This window comes from Bactrocera tryoni, chromosome 3 (genome assembly GCF_016617805.1).
Source record: "Bactrocera tryoni isolate S06 chromosome 3, CSIRO_BtryS06_freeze2, whole genome shotgun sequence".
NCBI classification, from domain to species: Eukaryota; Metazoa; Arthropoda; class Insecta; order Diptera; family Tephritidae; genus Bactrocera; species Bactrocera tryoni.
In genome coordinates this window covers 68182783-68203021 of record NC_052501.1, presented here as the reverse complement: position 1 = coordinate 68203021, position 20239 = coordinate 68182783, and the positions used below count along the sequence as shown (strand labels likewise).

Here is a 20239-nt window from a genome sequence, read left to right as displayed (position 1 = left end):
TCATCGAGGGCACATTATGTACAGTTGCTTTAGAAAGCCAAGCGTATACTAAACACCAATGATTATTTTGATGTGACATTTGGCAAAGATGTAACTGACAGTCATACCAATCTAGATAAAAAAAAATCGACGAATAAGTTTTCGCGCGAAATTTAAATTAAAAAGTCTTACTATATTTTGCCCACAAAAGTACACTCGTATTAAACAAAATATTCCAAATTTATGGGATATTTTTTTACGGTATGTTTATTTACAATTCATTCTTACAAATATGACTTAGATTCAAGTATACAAGTATAGTAATAAATTCTTATCGACTGGAAGTGTTCCCCATTATGCGCTGGACCCACTTTTGAGCGTCACATTTTTTGCGTTATTAACGATTTTTTTGTAGATAAACCGTGGCGCCATAGACGAGTACAATAGGTCTATATGGTTGAAACCACGCAATTCATGTAGCGTATATTTGGCATTCTTCAGCTCCTTCGTGAGACGTATGGCATCCTTAAAAATTATGGAAAGTATCGCATTAATTTCCGACTGAACTAAACTGAAAGATTTGAACTCACTTCTTTGGTCAGCAGTAAATCACGTGTGCCGACAAATAGGTGCAGAGGTACACGCACATTGCGTAGATTATAATCTGGCGGGATTTGGCGTTTATACTGCCGCAGATTTTCCTCCTTGGATTGGTAGTCATATTTTTGGAATTTACCTGTAAAAAATGGAATGCGCAGATAATTTCTCAAAATAATTAAATTTTATCGTATATAATACTTAAAATATTAATTGATTTCATTAACTAATATTACTCTGTAACATTTGAATCCAACCTATAATTTAAAACCAAAATCTTGTTTGATAAGCTTTACAGAGCAAATTGTTTAATTAAAAGAAGAATTGTTTCATATCTTCTCAACTCGTCGAGCATCTCATCTATTTTTCTCTCTAAAACATCAAGTTAGGTTAGGTTAGATGACTAATCCCTCAACAAGGCTGAGACTGTTAGACTTTTATGTACAGTCCTTTGTGAAATCAGACGAAAAACTTCTAGATATCAGCTATCGCCAAAAACGCCCTGAAACTATCACAAATCTGCTTATGTGTTTCATTTGTATTTTCTTTTTTTTTTTAGTTGTCTATCAAAAGCATGAGATCCGAGCTGTTTTTAGCATGATCTGGTAAAAGACGGGACATTCGAGAAGGAAGTATTGTGATTATTTTATCTCATCTTTTTCCAGACAGCTAATACAGCTGGTAGCCGGTAAGATATTCAATCTTACACCACTAATCCCGATCGGAGAACTTCTACACTTCTATGTGGATCTTGTTGGGAGAGAAATTTGTCCTGAGCCAGAAGGACCTTGCGACTGCACAGCTGCTAATTTTAGAACCCTAATAACGGTTTTTTTTTTAATTAACGCCATATTTTTTCCCATTCTTTTGATTTTTCTCTTCAGTAAAGTTTGCCATTTCTTCATGGAAAGTTATAGGATCCAACAACGAGTCGAAAATATTAAAATTTACTACCTAAATTCGGAAGTCAGTAGTCTCATTTTTAAGAGCGCTACGCCCAATTTATGGTCGTCATAATCGTCCTCTTAGATCAACAATTGAACGTCTCGTAGAAAAATTTGAATCTACAGGCACAGTACAAAATGTTTCCGTTCGAGTGAGACAAAGAAGTGCCCGTAGTGTTGAGAATATTGCTGCCGCTAGCGCAACAATTGAGGAAGACCCAACTTAGTAACTCACACGTCGTTCTCAAGCGTTAGGCATCACTGTGACGTCGTTGTGGCGAATTTTTCGAAAAGATCTTGTTCTACGTCCTTACAAGATCGAATTGACGAAAGAACTGAAGCTTGACCACCAGAATCTTAGTCTGTTTGGAATTGGACTGGGCAACAACTTGAAAATTATTCGGATTTTCATCGAAAAATCATGTTCAGCGATGAGGCTCATTTCTGGCTGAATGGCTCCTTCAATAAGCAAAATATGCGTTATTGGTGAGGCAGCAATCCACACGTACTCCACGAGTCACCATTTCATCCGGAAAAAATTACGGTTTGGTGAGGTTTAGGAGCCGGCGGTAAGTTTCTGTGAATGATAATCGTGTTCTATATATAGGTAATGGCATCGAATGTATCCCAAATGGTTTTTGTTTTATTTAAAAAAAACTTTTGTAGCGCTCTTCTCTTACAGTTATTTATATCCATACGTAAATTATAAAAATTGGAACGAATTACAGTTTTATATAATGGATTGTCAAAAAAGTTTTGCGGTGTTTTTATTGAATTTTTTGTTATTATTGAAATTGAAATGAATTTTTGATAACGCATGCCCAGCTCTTGACCGATGCTACGGCTGCTACTATGCCGGTCTCTTTCGATCAATTCAGCGATTTTATCGCAATTTTCGACGACAGGCCTTCCGGAGCGTGGCGCATCATCGACCGCCTCTACACCGAAAGCGTTGAAACCATCGTTGTGCGGTGGAAATGGAAACTGTATCGGGTCCATAAACTGCACAAATTTTATTGGCGGCTTGAGATGCATTTTTGCCTTTATCGTAGTAGTACTGTAAAATATGTCGTATTTTCTCTTTATTTTGCTCCATGTTTGCAACGCTATAACTCACGAACGACTTAAAAGAAACGACAATCAATCAAACACGTGTTAACGCGTGAAATGAGCTTTCCAAAAAGGTATAGCATGACCCGATGCGACGAATAAAACTAGAACTACGCGCTTTCAGCGCCAACTAGCGAAAATACCGCAAGACTTTTTTGACAACCTAATGTCTAAAACTAGGGCGATGCTGTCCAAATTTTTTTTATTATGCTTACCTGTTCTTATAAGTTGGCCAAAATGCTTGAATTGATTTCTTGAAATACCAGCTGGAGTCGTCTCGAGAATTCGTGGAAAGAGACTCTGTTAAATAAAAATTATTTGTTGTTAAATTAGGAATGGTCCACGCATTTATAATTGAAACTTCAATTTCCAGAGTTTCAATTACAACCGAGTATAAAAACTATCCCGAAACATAATACTTACATAAATTTATAAACAATGCTATATAAAAAACAAGCTTTGTAAACTTTTAGGGACAGGATTTTCAAGGGATTGAACTTTAATGTGATATGACAAGCTCTTGACGGAATAAGCAGGTGTTCAATGTACTACCATATCGTAATTACTCAAAGGCAATGTGATTCGTTGGGATAACCTAATCATGTTGTCTGGTTGTCTTAGGTGGTGATTGCACTCAAAGGACGCTATTGACTAGAAATGACTGCATGAAATTATTAATGGTTCCTTGATGAATAGTGTTTAGTTTCACCGGTCATATGTTCGATGTCGATAGCGTAATTTTGGAATGAACTCTCGATGTTTTTAGAAAACAGTTTCTCTTGAAGCAAGCGACTACAAGGTTCTTCGAAAATCGGTGGAATACCGTGGGAATGAACTTTTGATGTTTTTATAAGACGGTTCCGCTTTAGGCAAGAGGATCCAAAGTTCTCAACGAAAACATTCCAGCAGAAACTTTCAAGTAGGAGTTTGCTATGTTTTTAACAAGAATCTAAAACAGCAAGGATTATCTTGAAATAGTGCGGAGTATGGTATTCTGGCCAAACTTTATGTATTTATTCATTTGTGATTTACTAATTATATGCGAAAATATTGGATGAAGTAGTTTAAGACCGGCCGGACATACAGTTGACTTGCACATAGCCAACATCTCTTTGCTACTGCTTTATGTGCTGCTAGCCAACTATTTGAGGATTTTGTTGCGACACGGTACTTTAGTCATATGAAGAAACGTAGAATCATAGCTTAGGTACAGTAGAAGGCTAGATTCACAATCGATGGATCTCACTGGATATTCGTCTTTTGTGTTACGCAAAAACTCCTTAAAGTGCATCACTCGACAGATCAACGAAGCGTTTTGAGCTCACCTCAAATTTATTATTAAGACGGTTAATGTCATGCCCAGCCACTTCCCTAAGTTTTTCATAGCTGTGTCTACCGAGGTATTTCAATATCATTCTGGCCTTCTACCATACAGCTTCTACAGAAAGCGTCTGACAAAATAGACAGACGTTGTGCGGGGCTATGCTGTCCAGAGGTAGGAAGGTAGAGTGGCTGTCTGACGATACACCAAGGCCTTTAGTAGGCCCATTCTGAATCAACCGGGACTAATATTCACTCAGTTTATTGTCTTTTCTATGAACCTCCCCGTGCTTCTGTTGAAGTTCATCAGCCTTGCATTCGCATAGAAGATGTTTTACTGTCTACACATCTTCTACCTCCTGACAACTTCTAGAATAGTCATTGTATGATGTCTGCCAATTACATAGTGGCATAAGACGGCGTTTAGCAGCCGAAACAAGCACAGGTCATTTCTAGGCCGCGTAGCTAGCCTCTAATTACACTGGGTGTCAGGTCACATAGAAGTCGAGTGCAATGAAATGGTGGATGAGTTTGCCAAGAGCGGTGTACGGCTGCCTCTTGAGACTGGAGAACGTGAACAAGATTGAAAAATCCATACATTGTCTATACGACGATCTGGTCAGGAGCATGACAAGGAAAATAAAGAAGCGCAAAATCGCAAAAGTTATATGTAAAACGGTAGATCGGAAATTTGCAATACTCCTACTGGCACTCGAAAAAAGGGAATTTAGAAATAAGACTGGAATATTCCCTGACCATAGTCTGGTGGGTGCAGACTCCTGCAGAATACCGTAAAGACTGCAGGAAATGTCAATAACAATTCACCAGTGAAACAGTGAAGAAACTCTTGTGCATTTTTCCCGAATCGACAAAGCTACGCTTTAAGTATTTGAGGGCGAAGGCATCCACTTCATCGCAAAGAACCAAAACTGGTCTACGCGTAGCTCAGTGGTATGTTGCAATTTTTAAAATGGATAAAAATATCGAACAAATAATTTGTCTCAAATTGTGTGTTTCTAACCAAATTTCGTGTGCGGAACCGTTGCAAATATTGGAAAGTGCTTACGGTGATTCAGTTTTATCAAAAACAAAGCCCTCAATATTTCTTACGAGTCCGATTTTGGTGGATATTTTGGGTATGCAACGCGATTGCTCGACTCTTCCTGATTTTTTTCAAAAACAGTACCGTAATCAGTTCTCTTTGGACATGTTAGATCGTGGGAATTCCGATCCCACATTATAACTGCCGATGAGACATGATCTTATGAGTTTGACATGCAAACAAATCAACAATCGTCGAAATGGAGGCAAAAAAAAGCCGAAACCAAGAAAAGTCGCCAAAGCCGCTCAAAAATTAAGATGATGTTCATTGCTTCTTTCGATATTCGTGGTTTAGAGCATCACGAATTCGTTTCGGAGGGTCAGACGGTCAATAAGGACTTCTATTTGGCTGTATTGAGGTGTTTCCGTGAGAAAACGGCCAGATTTGTGGAAGAACGATTCATGGACTTTACACGATGATAATGTACCCTTGCATCGAGCCACGATTGTGACCGAATTTAAAGCCATTTTGGTTCCATAGCAACTGTATTTAGACCACTCTTCGAGTAACCCATAGAGGTTTCAGCATAAACTACTGTTAGAAAATGTTTGTAAAATAAATATTGTGTCCAAATTAAAAAAAAAAAAAGAAAACTAAAACAAACAAACTCAATGTATATAAACCGTTACGAAATCATGCCTTGTCAGTATGTACATTCATGTAAATATATATATGCGTTTGTTTGTGTGTTTGAGTTGTGAAAGTGAACCTTTTGTTTTCATATCCGCTTCCGTTTCCGCGCTACCTTTCCGGCACAACCTTGCTGGCGTTGAGACGGTAAATTTACAATTTTATTGCCATTTAAAGTTGAGTGTGGCTCTAGGGTAGCAAGTGTGCTCTCTCCAACTATTAGCTGCATATGCTCATGCCTGTATGTATGCTTGTGTGTGTGTGTGTGTGTAAGCGTATGTGGGAAGTGCAGGATTATTCTAATCTCTGATGTTCACTTGTGTATATGCTTCCAAAGTGCACGCTGTCATTTTTATTGTCATTTATTGTGCTTTCGTAAAGTTCCTTAGTTACTTTTTTTAACGATGAGCTGTTTGCTGTTTTTGTTTTTCTTAACACGTTGTTGTCCAACTTGTACGAGTATTTGAATGTTAGCGAGAGACTGCCACAACAGGAGGAGAATACTTTGTAATACCTTTGTGAATTTAAACAATTTAAGAGTTGATGCAACATATCTTGGAAATTATCGTAGACAAACCGGCTTTGTGGTTGTGAAATTGAAATTTTCCTCGACATTTTTGTTTTGTTGAAGTAGTTTAAAGTAGTTGTGAATATACGTTACATAGTTTAGAAATTTACGTTCAAAATGTTCTGTAAGTTATGAGTATGGAGGATGGAGTCATGTGTAGAAGTTCACGCAAATGAGGAAAGTTCTCTGATCGCCATTCGGTTAGGAGTGGCCTGAAATAATTCTTTTCGGTCTTAGACCAAGGATCCTTTGAGTAGCCATAGAACATCCGTTTGAAGGCGAGCTAAAGTGAGAAGACGAACCATCTCTCTCCAGGGTCGTGGACGGGATTTGGGACCCGCCACGTAAAAAACACTACCAATGAAAAGTAAAAAAACAGCCTCGGAAGAGGAACCTCCCTTTTGATGACGGTGATGGCAAACGCACTAAGGACAATGATTTATGACGATTGGAATGTCCGGTCCCTTAATTGGGAAGGTGTCGCTGTCCAGCTGGTTGATGTCCTCGTAAAAGTAAAGGCTGACGTGACCGCCGCCCAAGAAGTGCGATGGACGGGAAAACGACTGAGACGTGTAGGTACTTGTGGCATTTACTACAGTAGCCGTATAAAGAAGCGCAAATTCGGTGTGGGATTCTTGGTGAGAGAGAGACTCCGTCGCCGAGTCTTGGCACTCACCCCGGTGGATGACCGTCTAGCTACAATCCGCTTCAAAGCGAAGTTCTTCAACATATCGCTGATTTGTGTCCATGCTCCGACGGAGGAGAAGATGCTTTCTATGAGCGCTTGGAGTCAGTAAATACAGCCTCCATTAAAAAACAAATGGCTGATTGGCACGTGGCCCCGTCTTGTTGGATCCAAATGTTGTCAAGATCAACTTTTTGCAATTGCGGTCATAAAAAGCTGGCTTTCATCGATCTATACCGTGCTCTATTGACAGCAACGGTGTCAGCAGCTTCATTTCGAAAGAGGTACGAACCGATGATTCCATCAGACCAAAACCTATACCAAACCGTCAATTTAGGTCAATGTAATGGTTGTTCATGAATAATTTGAGGATATTCTACGCACGAAAATCAAAAATTTTGTTTATTTACCGCACCACTCAGATGAAGGTGAGTCTCATCGGACTAGATGATTTTCTTAAAAAAATCTTTAGCGTTTCAAGTTGTTCCAAGGCAAAATCAACAATTCACGACGTTTAGGGTGGTCTGATGGCTTCAGTTTTAGAATGAGAATAATTTCATACGCATGCAAGGCCAATATCTTTCTCAAAGTCCGACACGTTGTGGTTTGAGACAGTCCCAATTCTTGAGAACGGCTTCAAATCGTCAAAATACGGTCTTTAGCAACACTTGCCTGAACGGCAGCAACATTTTCATTCATTCGAGCGGTTCTTTGTCTTGAACATTATCGACGAATCGCGAGCACACAATGAAAAACAAATTAAAGATAATGGCATATTAAAAATGGCCGTAACGTCACTTAGAACTCATATCATACCTATTGGTAAACAAGCTACAACAAAAATGGTGGTAAAGTTTAAGCAAAGCGGATGAACTTGAACTTTTAGAAATACTTCTTCATCGAGAAAAGTTTAGAGTTAAGTAAAGTAAAGTCACAGGGATTATCCAAAATCAAAAGATCTACCTTGGACGGATACTATTCGTGCATTGTGTTACCCGCAAACACCAAAAGGTGGATCAGCAGGTCCTCATAGATAGACGAAGCATTTTGAGCACAAATTTATTAAGACGCTTAATCTCAATCCCAGCAACTTACCTAGATTCACCAAAGGTACATATGTCTAACGAGATTTTTTCAGTTTGGCAAAGAGCGTCGGACAAAATATTTAGCAGCATCGCGTATAACTCTATTGGATAGTGTCCAGTCAGACCACCGATAACACCGGAGGGATTGCATTTTCTAAGAGGTGCTGATTCGAATGATCTTTTACAGTAACCTCTGGGTCTGAAGTTTCTCGCACAAGTTTTGGTTGTTGACCAGGGCTTGCTGAGCTCACTGGAGATCCAAACTCACAACTCGACCCTCTACCGTCAACAGTTGGAAGTCTGAAGAAATCAATCGCGCAGGAGCGGTCAACTTTTACTAAAATTGTGTTCAATCAGAATAACGCCAGGCTACACGCGTCGACAGTGACTCGCCAGAAGCTCCAAGAGGTTGGTTGGAAGATTCTTAAGCATACATCTTATAGTCCGCATCTGGCAATAAAACTACCTGACTTGAAATGCTGAGCTAATTCACTTCTCACTAAATGCCCTTTATCCAAATTTAAGAGCGCATATTTGAATACAAGATTAATGCAATCTAATATAGAGGGCAACCGACCGAAAGGAAAACTGTTCTGCATACTAGGATGTAGATGTGTTTCGGCCTTTGTGCTCTACCTTTGAAAATCTCAAGTGCATTTACGCCATGGATTACCGAGCGCTTCAAAGTTAGACACATAAAAATGCAAATTTTGGCAACTTTCTCGCATGCGACCACAGGTAAAATTAAAACGAATACCTAAAATGAAATCGACACCAAATATATAACGGTTTTCCAGAGTGAGCAATAAAAAACTTTCGGTTACGGGATATTTCCTGCGTAAAGATGTGAATGTGTATGTGCACTCGTCTATATATGCCCTGTGAGGAAAGTGGTTCCTAGTTGATGGAGAATGATTGCAAAATTGATGTACTATAAATGATTTCGTGGATTCAGCTTTTGAGGGTTCTATCATTCTATATTTTCGATACCCTTTTTATATTTACTTTACTTTGAACAAGGGAATATTTTGTTTGCCACGAAGTTTGTAACAACCAGAAGGAAAAGTCGAAAATTCTATAAATATAAAAATATCAGTTCGATTCCGATTTAGGACACAATGGATCTTAGGTTGCGGTATAGTCCTCATCTATTTATCTGATGAGCTGAGCCAATTTACTCATGCTTGTCTGTCTATCAATACACACGCGAACTAGTCCCTGACTTTTTCAGTTATCAGTCTGAGAATTTGCACACGGTCCGTTAGCTTCAATAAGCTGTTCATTAGTGGGACGAATGTTGAACCATGGGAACTGTTCGGACAAAATGTCTTCAGGAAATTTGACACAGCGAAATTAAACTATAAACTTTCGCTTTGGCTTGCATTTCCCTGATGGGTTTGTACTGCACCTTCTGACGCATTTTTGGAAGGTGCTATTATTTTAATTCTAAAATAAAATATCTATAAAATTAAGGCTAGCTTATGGGCATACTCACACGATCCATTTGGTATTCGCTGAAGCCAACCGTGAGAAATGTAAACAGCAGGCAGAGATTCTGTGTGGGCGCATCTTGGCTGCAGAGCAGATGTCCACCCAGTTGATTTAGGGCGGTTGATGGAAAAAGTTCGTATAATCCCAAATGATTTAGCAGCACCTACGAGTCGTGCGGAAATGCATACGATTGTACGTACATATGTATGCAGGTATATTTATAGTTGCGTTGTTCCACAAAAGCCGAAAATTGCCGGTGAATGGTGTTGGATTTGTGTCGTTGTTGTTGGATAACGGTAGTTGGTGGAGTTGTTGTAATTGTTTTGCACAGTTGTTTGTTTTAACGAATAGATAATATCAGCGAGTAACGAAGCAATTGCAGGAGTAGAGATCGTGGTCCGGATGTAGAGCAGACAAAATGGAGATTATAAAAGAAGAGAAAAAGAAAATCAATATTCAGGCAATTTTCTCTCAAATATAACACTGGCAAATAAACAAAGTGAAAATGATAAATGCGTTACTCAAGCTATTGCAAAATTGTGTTTTAGATTAAGACTAATTCTCTTCAAGTGTACTCTGAGAGAGATTTAGGGATGTTTCTCGAAGGAGAAACGAAGATAATATTTTATAGAAACTAACGGTATAAATGTCTTTGGACTACATATTTTTATAAATATATATAAATAATCTGCAGCTTTTTCAGCAAAAATCAGCCAAAATAAGTCGGTTTCCTATATTCTGGCTTCCGTTATAAACCAAAACCGTTACTCATTTTTAGGTTAATTTCCTTAAATTTTATTTTAGACGACTTGGATTGGAAGATACCATATTCAAATTACACACATACTTGTATAAATAAAGGGTGATCCATTTCGGGGTTCCCTACTTTTTTTAAGAAAAAAATCAGAAACTTTAAATTTAATGGGGAATCATTCGAAAGAATATTCTTTGGCATTTATTTTTTAAAGATTAGCCCTTTCAAATGTTGTTCGCGGCTGCGTCTCAGATGGTTCATCCGTTGAGTCCAATTTTCCATTTTTCGTTCGAGCATTTCGACTGGTAACTGGCGAATGACACGCATGATGTTTTGCTCCAAGGCCTGAATCGAAGCGGACTGTCCGCATGGACTGTAGACTTTGCATACCTCAGAGGAAAAAGTCTAAAGTCTAAAGGTGTGATATTATCCGATCCTGGTGGCCAATCGACCGGCCCAAAACGGGATCTCAATTAGAGCCAAGATAACGAGTATCAGTTCCAGGTATCAAATAGCATAACGGTTACATTCCCACCGGCATCATTTATGAGGAAATATCAGCTCACAAACCACACCAAACTCTTGTTTTTTTTCTGGATGAAATGGCAGAATCTCTTCAGGTTGCTCTTCGTCCCAAATGCGACAATTTTTCATTCAATGGGTATGTATTGAGCCAGAAATGGGCATCATAGCTGAACAAAATTTGGCTCTAAAAAGGCTACAGTACTTGCAGAAGTTGTGTTCTGTACGCTTTTAATTTAAGATTTCGACGTAAAATACGCCAAATCATTCAATACGTCAGTCCGAGTTGCTGCGAATGGCGCTGAATCGACTATCCACGGTCTTCGTGTGCACTCTCAGCTATGGCTGTTATATTTCCTTCACTGCATGCTGGACATGGTCTATTCAGTCGAATATTATCCAATAATGAATGCTGGGTCTTAAGAAGGCCGATGGTGTTGCGAGTAGTGCGCTCAGCGCGCGAGAAACTTTCTTTACGGATCTGTAACCCTACTTGGATCACCCGTTATATAATTATATGGTTCTATTGAGTTGCGAGAATGTTCGGGTATATACACTAGAGCTGGTCGATTTACGGGGAGTCAAAAAAACGGAAAAATCGCGTATGCGTGAAATGTTCTACGGATCATTCTGAACAACTTTGTTTAAGAGATTATGGATCTAGAACCGGTTTCATGTAATCGGTTTTTGAGCCGAAGTGTTTTAGGGCTCACAAAAATTTTTACGTCAGCTTTTGAGATTTTCGAATGAAATATAATAAGTAGGTGGATTTTGATATTCTATTGATCAATTGTCGGAATCGGTCAGATCGGACAACTTTCTCTCATATTTCGCACACAACCGATTATTCTGATTTTTTAAACTTCGCCTTAAAAATAGCTAGCTCGAAATCGCTTTTAGAGACATAGTCTCTTAGGCAAAGTAGTTCAGAATGATCCCTGAAACATTTTCCGCCAACGCGATTTTATAGAAAAAATAATCGACCCGCTCTAATATAGATACATACGTACATACATTTTATGCATATATGTATGTATGTATGTAAAGGTGGCTGAGTTGCTGCAAAATTTATGTTTGGTTTCGTTCTTTGTTTCGAAACTCAGTATTAAGAACGATATTACTATGGATAATGGCCGATGCACTCGTATCGCCATGAGGATTAACAATGAATTATATGAGGGAGAAACACCACCTATTATGTATGTGCACATGTGCATGCACATAGATAGGTTTAATAGGTGATATACCGAGGTAGATACAAGCGAATGTTTAAATTTATTCAGGTAGGCTAAAATGAAGCTATGCTACTCTCAAACGGACTAACTGCGTTCCCTCACTTATAATGGAAAGTTGTGATGTATAAAGTCTATGGGAAGGAAAACTTTTATTTTTGCTTTGATTTGTAGGTTTATATAGTAAAGTTAGAATGAACCTATTTAGTTGGCCATAGTCGGAAAAATTAAAAGCAACAAAGCGCCTGGATTAGATGGAAAACCCAAGAGAGCCTTAAAGGAAGCAATGACTTTGAAACCAAAATTAGTCATAAAAATAATGCCTGCCTAAAAGAAGGAATATTTTCCGACCTATGGAAAGTACAGTGATTGATTCTACTTCCTAAACAAAAAAAGGCTCAGGAGGAACCTTTATCATAACGACCTCTGTGCCTGCTTGACACCATTGGCAAAGTGTACGAAAGCACAGTAAGAAACCGCTTGGAGTTAGCAATCCAGAAGGCTGGCGGATTATCAGAATGACAATATGGCTTTATGAAAAAGAGGTCCACCATTGACGCACTATGCGATAACGGAGATACTGCGAAATGCGGAGTATGTGGAATGCGATGGAAAGACGGAACAAAAAAATAATGTGCCCTGTTCAATGGATGTGAAGAATGCCAAGGCTCTGTATGTCATATACGCTCCTCAATATCTTATGGAAATTTTTATGAGCTATTTTGAAAACACTCGACTATTATTCGATACAGTTGAAAGCTACTCTATTTCAAGTGGAGTACAGCAAGGCTCGGTACTAGACCCACTTCTATGAAATGTAATGTATGATGGGGTGCTAAGGAGACAGCAACCGAAAACCGTTAAATTGTCCTTATTGTGGTAGCAGTGGCTAAGCACCTCGATGATCTCCGGAGTAAATGCAATGAGTGCATAAACGGTCTGCGCCAATGGTTCTCCTCAATGAGTTTAGAACTTGCTAAGCAATAGACAGAAGTCTTGCTCATAAGTACTAGAAAAGTAGAGGAAAGTATATCTCTCACCATAGGGGAGTGCGAGAATCATTCACAGCCACACCTAAAATATGTGGGAGTAATAGTCGACTCAACGCTCAAATTTAAGGATCACCTAGAATACACGGCAGGTAAAGCGTATAAAATCCTGAACGCAAATACTAAGTGGAAATGCGTGCTTTAGAAGCTACCTACACAGATTTCAGCACGACATTAGTCCAAATTGACGGACGTGTTCAGAGTGCATTGAAGACTCTGAGCAGCTTCAATCATGAAAAAATTATGACATATAGAGCAGAGTAGACGTCCGTCAGTCCGTGCTATAGTCACGAAGGAAAACTTAATCAGGTGGTTCCGTGGGAGAGCCTGGGGTTGGAGCAGGATTCACATATGGAAATTAGATCCAAAGATTTTTTTGCGAGGGTTCCATCTACCCAACGAACTTGTTTTTGTATCCAGCCTTAAATAATTAATTGGTTCCAAAAGCTTTCTTGAGCAATATTCAGCTCTAGGGCAATCGAAGATGTACTTGACGGCAGTCCGACTCAACGGTTTTCAATGTTCAGCTCCAGGGCAATCGAAGCAATGCTTGATGGCGGTCGGTCGGACAAGACGGTTTTCAATGTAACGGAACGGAATCAATGAAATCAAAATTGCGCATGATTGGCTGCTATAATATTAGAACCTCAAACACTTTTGCTTTGCTGAAGTCCATTTTAGACGCGAGCTCAAAAAATGCCGAGTCAAGCAATCTCAGATGTCTGGTACGTTTTTTTAGTACGAAACTCTTTCTAACGCCACATAGACGTGAGATACAGATTACCGAAGACCTCTATTGGAAAAATAATTGATTTTTTTCCTTGACCTTATACCTAATACCAACCTCAATTTCCTCAATTTTGGCAGTCATTATCTTAAACGGTGGACTGCGTATGTTTGCCAAAAATGCCACCGGCGCCAGCAACGAAGCCGATGCAAATTTCTCATTATACTCTGGTCGCTCCGATAGCAGTACAAAGAACACCGTAGACCCTTGCGAATGGGCGACAAAGTGCACCTGCTGCTGCCCCGTCGTCGTGCGTACATAATCCACAATAGCTGGCAAATCATAATAGCCAATCTCATGCCAGCTAAAGTTCCAGAAGCTCGAATTCGATGAGTCCATGTGCGAGTGACGCTTCGAGTAGGTGGTGCCGCGTGCATTCGCCAGCCACACATCGTAGCCCTGCTCATGCAGTATGCAGCCGAGCGAGCGTTTGCGTCCAGGTAGCACGAAATCAGCTGCTGAGCCAATCAGGCCATGCATGAGTATGAAGGGTGGATATTTCTGTGTAGTATTTTTTGGCGGTATGCGATGCAGCGTCAGCTCATAGCCATCGGCAGTGCGCACCAAATGACGCTCGCAGGCATACTGATTCGTTGTGATAATGCGACAAACGAGATCACTAGAAACGGCCGTGTTGAGCGCGCCAACGCTAAGTGCGCATGCGAGTGTTAGCAGGAGTGTCGCTAACAGTTTGCGCATGCGCGATTGCATTAGCGGGAAACGCTTGAGTGATGCGACCATCGCGGCGTATGAGCAATTGTGTAGTGGGTATAATATGTTAAGTTATATAATTAATAGCTTTTGCGGGTTTGATAACACACGATTTTATATATCACAATAATAATAAATTTATCACAAATCAAATCTTATGTTCTATATTTTTAGTTTTTGTTTGTTTTGTTTTTTTTTGTATTTGAAATTCAATATATTTATGCTTTTATATAGTACAAGAACCGAAATTTTATAGTCTCTACCGTTACACCGTTTCACTACTTCACACTGCGCTGTTTTCTAGCCGACTGAAGACTCTTAAGACTCTTAAATTAGCCAAAATCTTTGTTAGTTCTAAAATTGTCCGCGTAAATTTAATTCGTAAAATTTCAAGTTCAATGTCAATCAAGCGCTTTCGAAAAAACGTACGCTTAACGGCTAATCATTTGTTAAACAACAATCACGGCGCGGAACAAAAGACGCTTGCGCAAACTAATTTATGCTTTCGCGCTTCCGCTTCTTCGCGGAATCTTGCTCAAATGGCTTGTGCCATGGAGTGCCAATGAATTAAGTCACATCTACATTTATGCTAATTAACTTTTTTATTGTAGAACTAGATGTTTCGTTTGTTTTGTTGTTATGGATTCTTCTAGTTGTTTAATTTTTATTGCTTTTGTAGGCTTTTCTGTTATTAATTTCAAATTACAATAACAATTTTAATGAACTTCCGTTTAATTTCTTTTTTTTTTTAAATGCGTCTTAAAACATACGTTTATGTATCACTAGTTATAGTTGTTGTTGTGGTCAATATATGCTTGTTGCTAAATATTTTTAGAGTAGCGCTAATTGTTATCTTTAACTTCGAGTTTATATACAGTGCGCACGCCGTCAGATTTTTGACTGCCGCACGATTTTTTTAAACAGGCGCTTAACACCTAAATTTACTCATCATTCTGTATTTTCGTTGGCGGCAAAGAGCCAGCGTAAGAGAAGGTTGCACAGTGGGTTGTACATAAGTACCAACGTAGTGTTATATTTTGTTCGATTCGCTGGAGAGTAATGCTTGGTGAATATATATGTTTATAAACAAGAAAAAAACGTTAACTTCGGCTGCACCGAAGCCAAATACCCTTCACAGGTGCATTTCTTTTAGTAACTATGTTCAGTTCAGTTCAGTTTGTATGGAAGCTATGCGCTTTCGGAGATTATATTGTTACCTTTTTGCAGTAATCCATGTCAAATTTTGTGAAGATTCCACGTCAAATGCAAAAGTTATCCATACAAGCCCTTGATTCCGATCGTTCGGTTTGTATGGCAGCTATATGCTATAGTGAGCCGATCTGAACGATTTCTTTCGATATTACATTATTTCTATGAACAATAACTCATACCAAAGTTCGTGAAGATATATCGTCAAATGAGGAAGTTTCCCATGTAAGCATTTGATTCCGATCATTCAGTTTGTATGGAAGCTATACGCTATAGTTAACCGATCTGAACAATTTCTTTGGAGATAACATTGTTGCCTTAGAAAATAATATATACCAAATTTCGTGAATATATCTTGTCAAATGTGAAAGTTTTCCATACAAGCATTTGATTCCGATTCTTCAGTTCATATGGCAGCTATATGTTATAGTGGTCCGATATCGGCAGTTCCGACAAAGAACAGCTTATTGAAGAGAAAATGACGTTTATAAAATTTCAAAACGATATCTTAAAAACTGAGGGACTAGTTCGTAAATGTACAGACGGACAGACAGACAGACGGACATGGCTAAATCGACTTAGCTTAAAATACTGATCATTTATATATATACTTTATAGGATCTCCGACGCTTCCTTCTGGGTGTTACAAACTTCGTGACAAACTTAATATACCCTGTTCAGGGTATAAAAATCGACAGAATTAATGTATGCGGCTGCAATATGAATCCAGGCTGTAGACATCAAATCCTATGCAAGACCACAGTCCATCGACTTTGTACAATATGAATAATTAGTGCTATCCGGACTATATCAACAGACACAGCTGAAGTATTACTCAGTATGCCGCCCATTGACATCCAGAGAGAAAAGCTCGAACGGTTATATCGGCTATCAACGCCTAAAACAATATTGACAAGGACAAAGGCGAGAAACAGCATCAAAATATGGACCCACAGACTGATGCTGGACATCCGACGACATGGGGACCTGGATTTCCGTCTGACCCAAATACTTAGCACACATGGTTGCTTTAGAAGCTACGCTTATAGATACCACAATGACATTAATCCGTATTGATCGACGTGTACATAGTGTATAGAGGACTCTGAACATGTATTATTTTATTATTCTTCTTCTTTACTGGCGTAGACACCTCTATTGGAGGTTCCAGGTGTAGCCAGGTCATTTTACACTTGTTCTTTCCAACAGTGTAGAGGTCTTCTTCTTCCTCTGCTTTCCCCGGCGGTTACTGCGTCGAACACTCTCAGAGCTGGAGTATTTTCATCCATTCGAACGATATGATAGCCCCTGTCTCCTAATCCTCTGAACTATATCAATGTCGTTGTATATCTCGTACAGCTCATCCTTCCATCGACTACAGTATTGGTCGCAGGACCTTTCTCTCGAAAGTTCGTAACGCCGACTCATCAGATAATGTCATCGTCCATGCCTCTGCACCAGATATCAGGATGGGGATGATGAGTGACCTGTAGAGTTTGGTCTTTGTGCGTCGAGAGAGGACTTCACTTCTCTTACTTCTCAATCACCCGCTCAGTCCGAAGTAGTACCTGTTGGCAAGGGTTATTCTGCGTTGGATTTCGAGGCTGGCATTGTACTTGGTGTTAATACTGGTTCCAAGATAGACAAAATTATCTACGACTTCGAAGTTTTGAATGTTAACAGTGACGTGTAAACCAAGTCGCGAAAGCGATGACAGTACCGCATTTTTGAGTATGCAATTGCGTTTCCTTCCTAGATCTTACAGGAGTCACCGAAGACCACACTACCAAAGTGAAACGTGACATGATGAAATAGTAAACCTTACTGAACACACTGACAAAATTTGACATAAACCCGCACCACCACGAGCTGTCAAAATTACGTCATCTTTATTGGTAGATGCTGAGTGAAGGTCGTGATGTCATCGAATACTTGCCTTATGCGAGTCGTCAATATCTAATTAATGACGGTAAGATCGAAAAAATTAAAGAAACAGTGCTTGAAAATCGTGTTGATCTGATCTCAACATCTCTTGTGGATCGACTCAATATAATGTATTTCAGTGTCAGCGTGTCAATGCAAGACTTGTACTAAAAGACGTGAATCGTTTGGAAAAATTACGTCGAGTAGAAATCTTAAAGCTTGCCAACGTAGCTTAGAACTCTGATGAGAACATTTATCAAACGATTCATCACTGAAGACAAGACGTGGGTTTATAAATATGGCGTCGAAATCGTTCAACAATCTAGCGAAGGGTTTTTCAAATATGAACCGAAACCGGGAAAAATAAAATTCTCTGAAGTTACTGAAGGCCAACCTAGTTAGTCGAAGCATATCACAAGTATATGGAAACTTTAGTTACTAGTATTGGCTCAGGATCTTATTTTGAAAGCAATAATAATGATTGAAAAACGAAAAAATCAGCTTATTTTTGTTAACGTGGGTCAAACCTGATCAGATGTTTTATTTTGAATATGCCTAGTTGAAGAATTATTGAAGACGGAAACAGTGTATCCACTTAAACACATAAATCGTGAATTCCCGAGTAATTGTTAAGCAGTAATATTTATGAAACTGAGTTTTATTTCAGGAGGTTAGGCCGTTCGCCCTAAGAAATTTCCAAAAATTTGCTTTGAAACTCAGGAAACAATTTCTTTGTTTAGAGTAAATCAAATGATATGAAAGTTTCTAGAGCAGGGTTGATGATTCCCTTTGGAAACGAAGTATTAAAAAATGGGAATAAAAGGGAAAATAATGTTTCGACGATTTGATGTCGTGAAGAGGTCGTGGTTGAATTTTTAAGTGTTAAAACGATTTATCTCTATTTCAAAAGGATGTTATCCTATTGATAAAAATTATATAGCAGAGTTGTAGGGAATAAAAAGATCCACAACTTTTGTATTCACACATTTTTTACACAAACCTCAAAACTTATGTGAAAAATTGAAATATCCAAGGTTTCGGACTTTTTTTCGTTTATCTTTTACGAAATTTGGCGAAGACGCCTTTTTTATTTCAATATAAAATTTCAATGAGGAAACCTTATTTCGATTTAAAGTCGAAAGATGCCTAATTTTCCTTCAAAAACTCCTATCATAAAATATCAGATATTTAAAAAAAGTCAGGTTTTGTATTAGTTGACGTCTCTATTTTCTGATGGTATAACGAATGAAACTTTGAAAAATTTTCTCATAAAATACAAAAAAAAACACATTAAAGAATTATAAATTTCTTTCAAAAATAAATTAGGTTTTGATTTGTCTGTCCGTGGTAATTTTTACCGACTATTTCTCCACATCTTGCACACTGTTTTTTTGCTGTTATTTGTTTTCTTTAAAGCGAGTAACTAAACAACTTCAATAACATGAATCTGCAGCATCTTCAATATTTGCATGCTGTCTTACATATCTTATTGACACTGCTATTGTTGTTATAAGAGCGCATGCACTCGACCGGTATTATGTGGGCCCTTCTGATACCTCACACTTACACACATGCACATACGCGCAATTAAGGCGGGTAAAATTAAAATTATTGGATAAAATGGTAAGAAAAAAAGTAAGTGAAATATATTGCTGCAAAAAATATAAACAAATTATGCTTATGAGTCGATCAACATGCTTCAAGTGTTGAGCACTTTGCGCCAATAATTTTTTCGATCATAAACAGAGCTTTTTGTAAGAAAATTTTTGAGGTTTCGATCGGTGGTTTTTGTACTTTTAAGCTCTTTTCAGCTTCCTGAAGCTTTAAACATTCATAGAATTTTGATTCAGTCAACTTAAACATTTGTAAACTGGTTCCGGAAGTAGTTATGTATTTAATTAACTAAGAAGAATCATTTACCAATATTTGGAGTCTTCTTAGCATTTCAAAGGAAATATTGGCTAAATTGAAAAGTCCCCGGCCTACCATAGTAAAACTCACTTTTTTGATAATATTTGTTTTAATTTATACAATATAGTTCCCTTCAAGGCTGATATACTGATTATAGTGAGCCTTTACCTTTTAGATACCATTTTTATACCCTCGCAACAAAAAGTTGCTAAGAAGAGTATTATATAGTTTTGTTCACATAACGGTTGTTTGTAAGTCCTAAAACTAAAAGAGTCAGAAGTGATCAGGGTGACGAGTCGAGTTGAAATCCGGATGTCTGTCTATCCGTCCGTCCGTCTGTCCGTGCAAGCTGTAACTTGAGTAAAAATTGAGATAACATGATGAAACTTGGTACACATATTTCTTGGCTCATAAGAAGATTAAGTTCGAAGATGGGCAAAATCGGTCCACTGCCACGCCCACAAAATGGCGAAAACCGAAAACCTATAAAGTGTCATAACTAAGCCATAAATAAAGATATTAAAGTGAAATTTGGCACAAAGGATCGCATTAGGGAGAGGCATATTTGGACGTAATTTTTTTGGAAAAGTGGGTGTGGCCCCGCCCCCTACTAAGTTTTTTGTACATATC

The 20239-nt window shown here is 38.5% G+C and overlaps 1 protein-coding gene across 1 annotated transcript; it reads right to left on the bottom strand.

The window, feature by feature from the left end:
- Positions 1–322: 322 nt before the first annotated feature.
- On the bottom strand, positions 323–14596 carry LOC120770744 (lipase 3). Its single transcript, XM_040098332.1, has 5 exons — positions 13913–14596; positions 9516–9674; positions 2846–2930; positions 570–715; positions 323–504 (listed from the first exon to the last, which is right to left on the bottom strand). Exons 1-5 carry the CDS (start codon positions 14594–14596, stop codon positions 334–336), a joined length of 1245 nt encoding a protein of 414 aa, XP_039954266.1. The 3' UTR covers positions 323–333.
- Between the last annotated feature and the right edge of the window lie 5643 nt (positions 14597–20239).

Excerpts from the sequence above, each read along its gene's own strand:
- LOC120770744 (XM_040098332.1), bottom strand. The coding sequence starts at position 14,596 with ATGGTCGCATCACTCAAGCGTTTCCCGCTAATGCAATCGCGCATGCGC. Across the intron at positions 9,675-13,912 it reads CCAAAATTGAGGAAATTGAG|GTGCTGCTAAATCATTTGGG; the intron begins GTTGGTATTAGG and ends CACGACTCGTAG. Across the intron at positions 2,931-9,515 it reads GCGAATACCAAATGGATCGT|AGTCTCTTTCCACGAATTCT; the intron begins GTGAGTATGCCC and ends TTTATTTAACAG.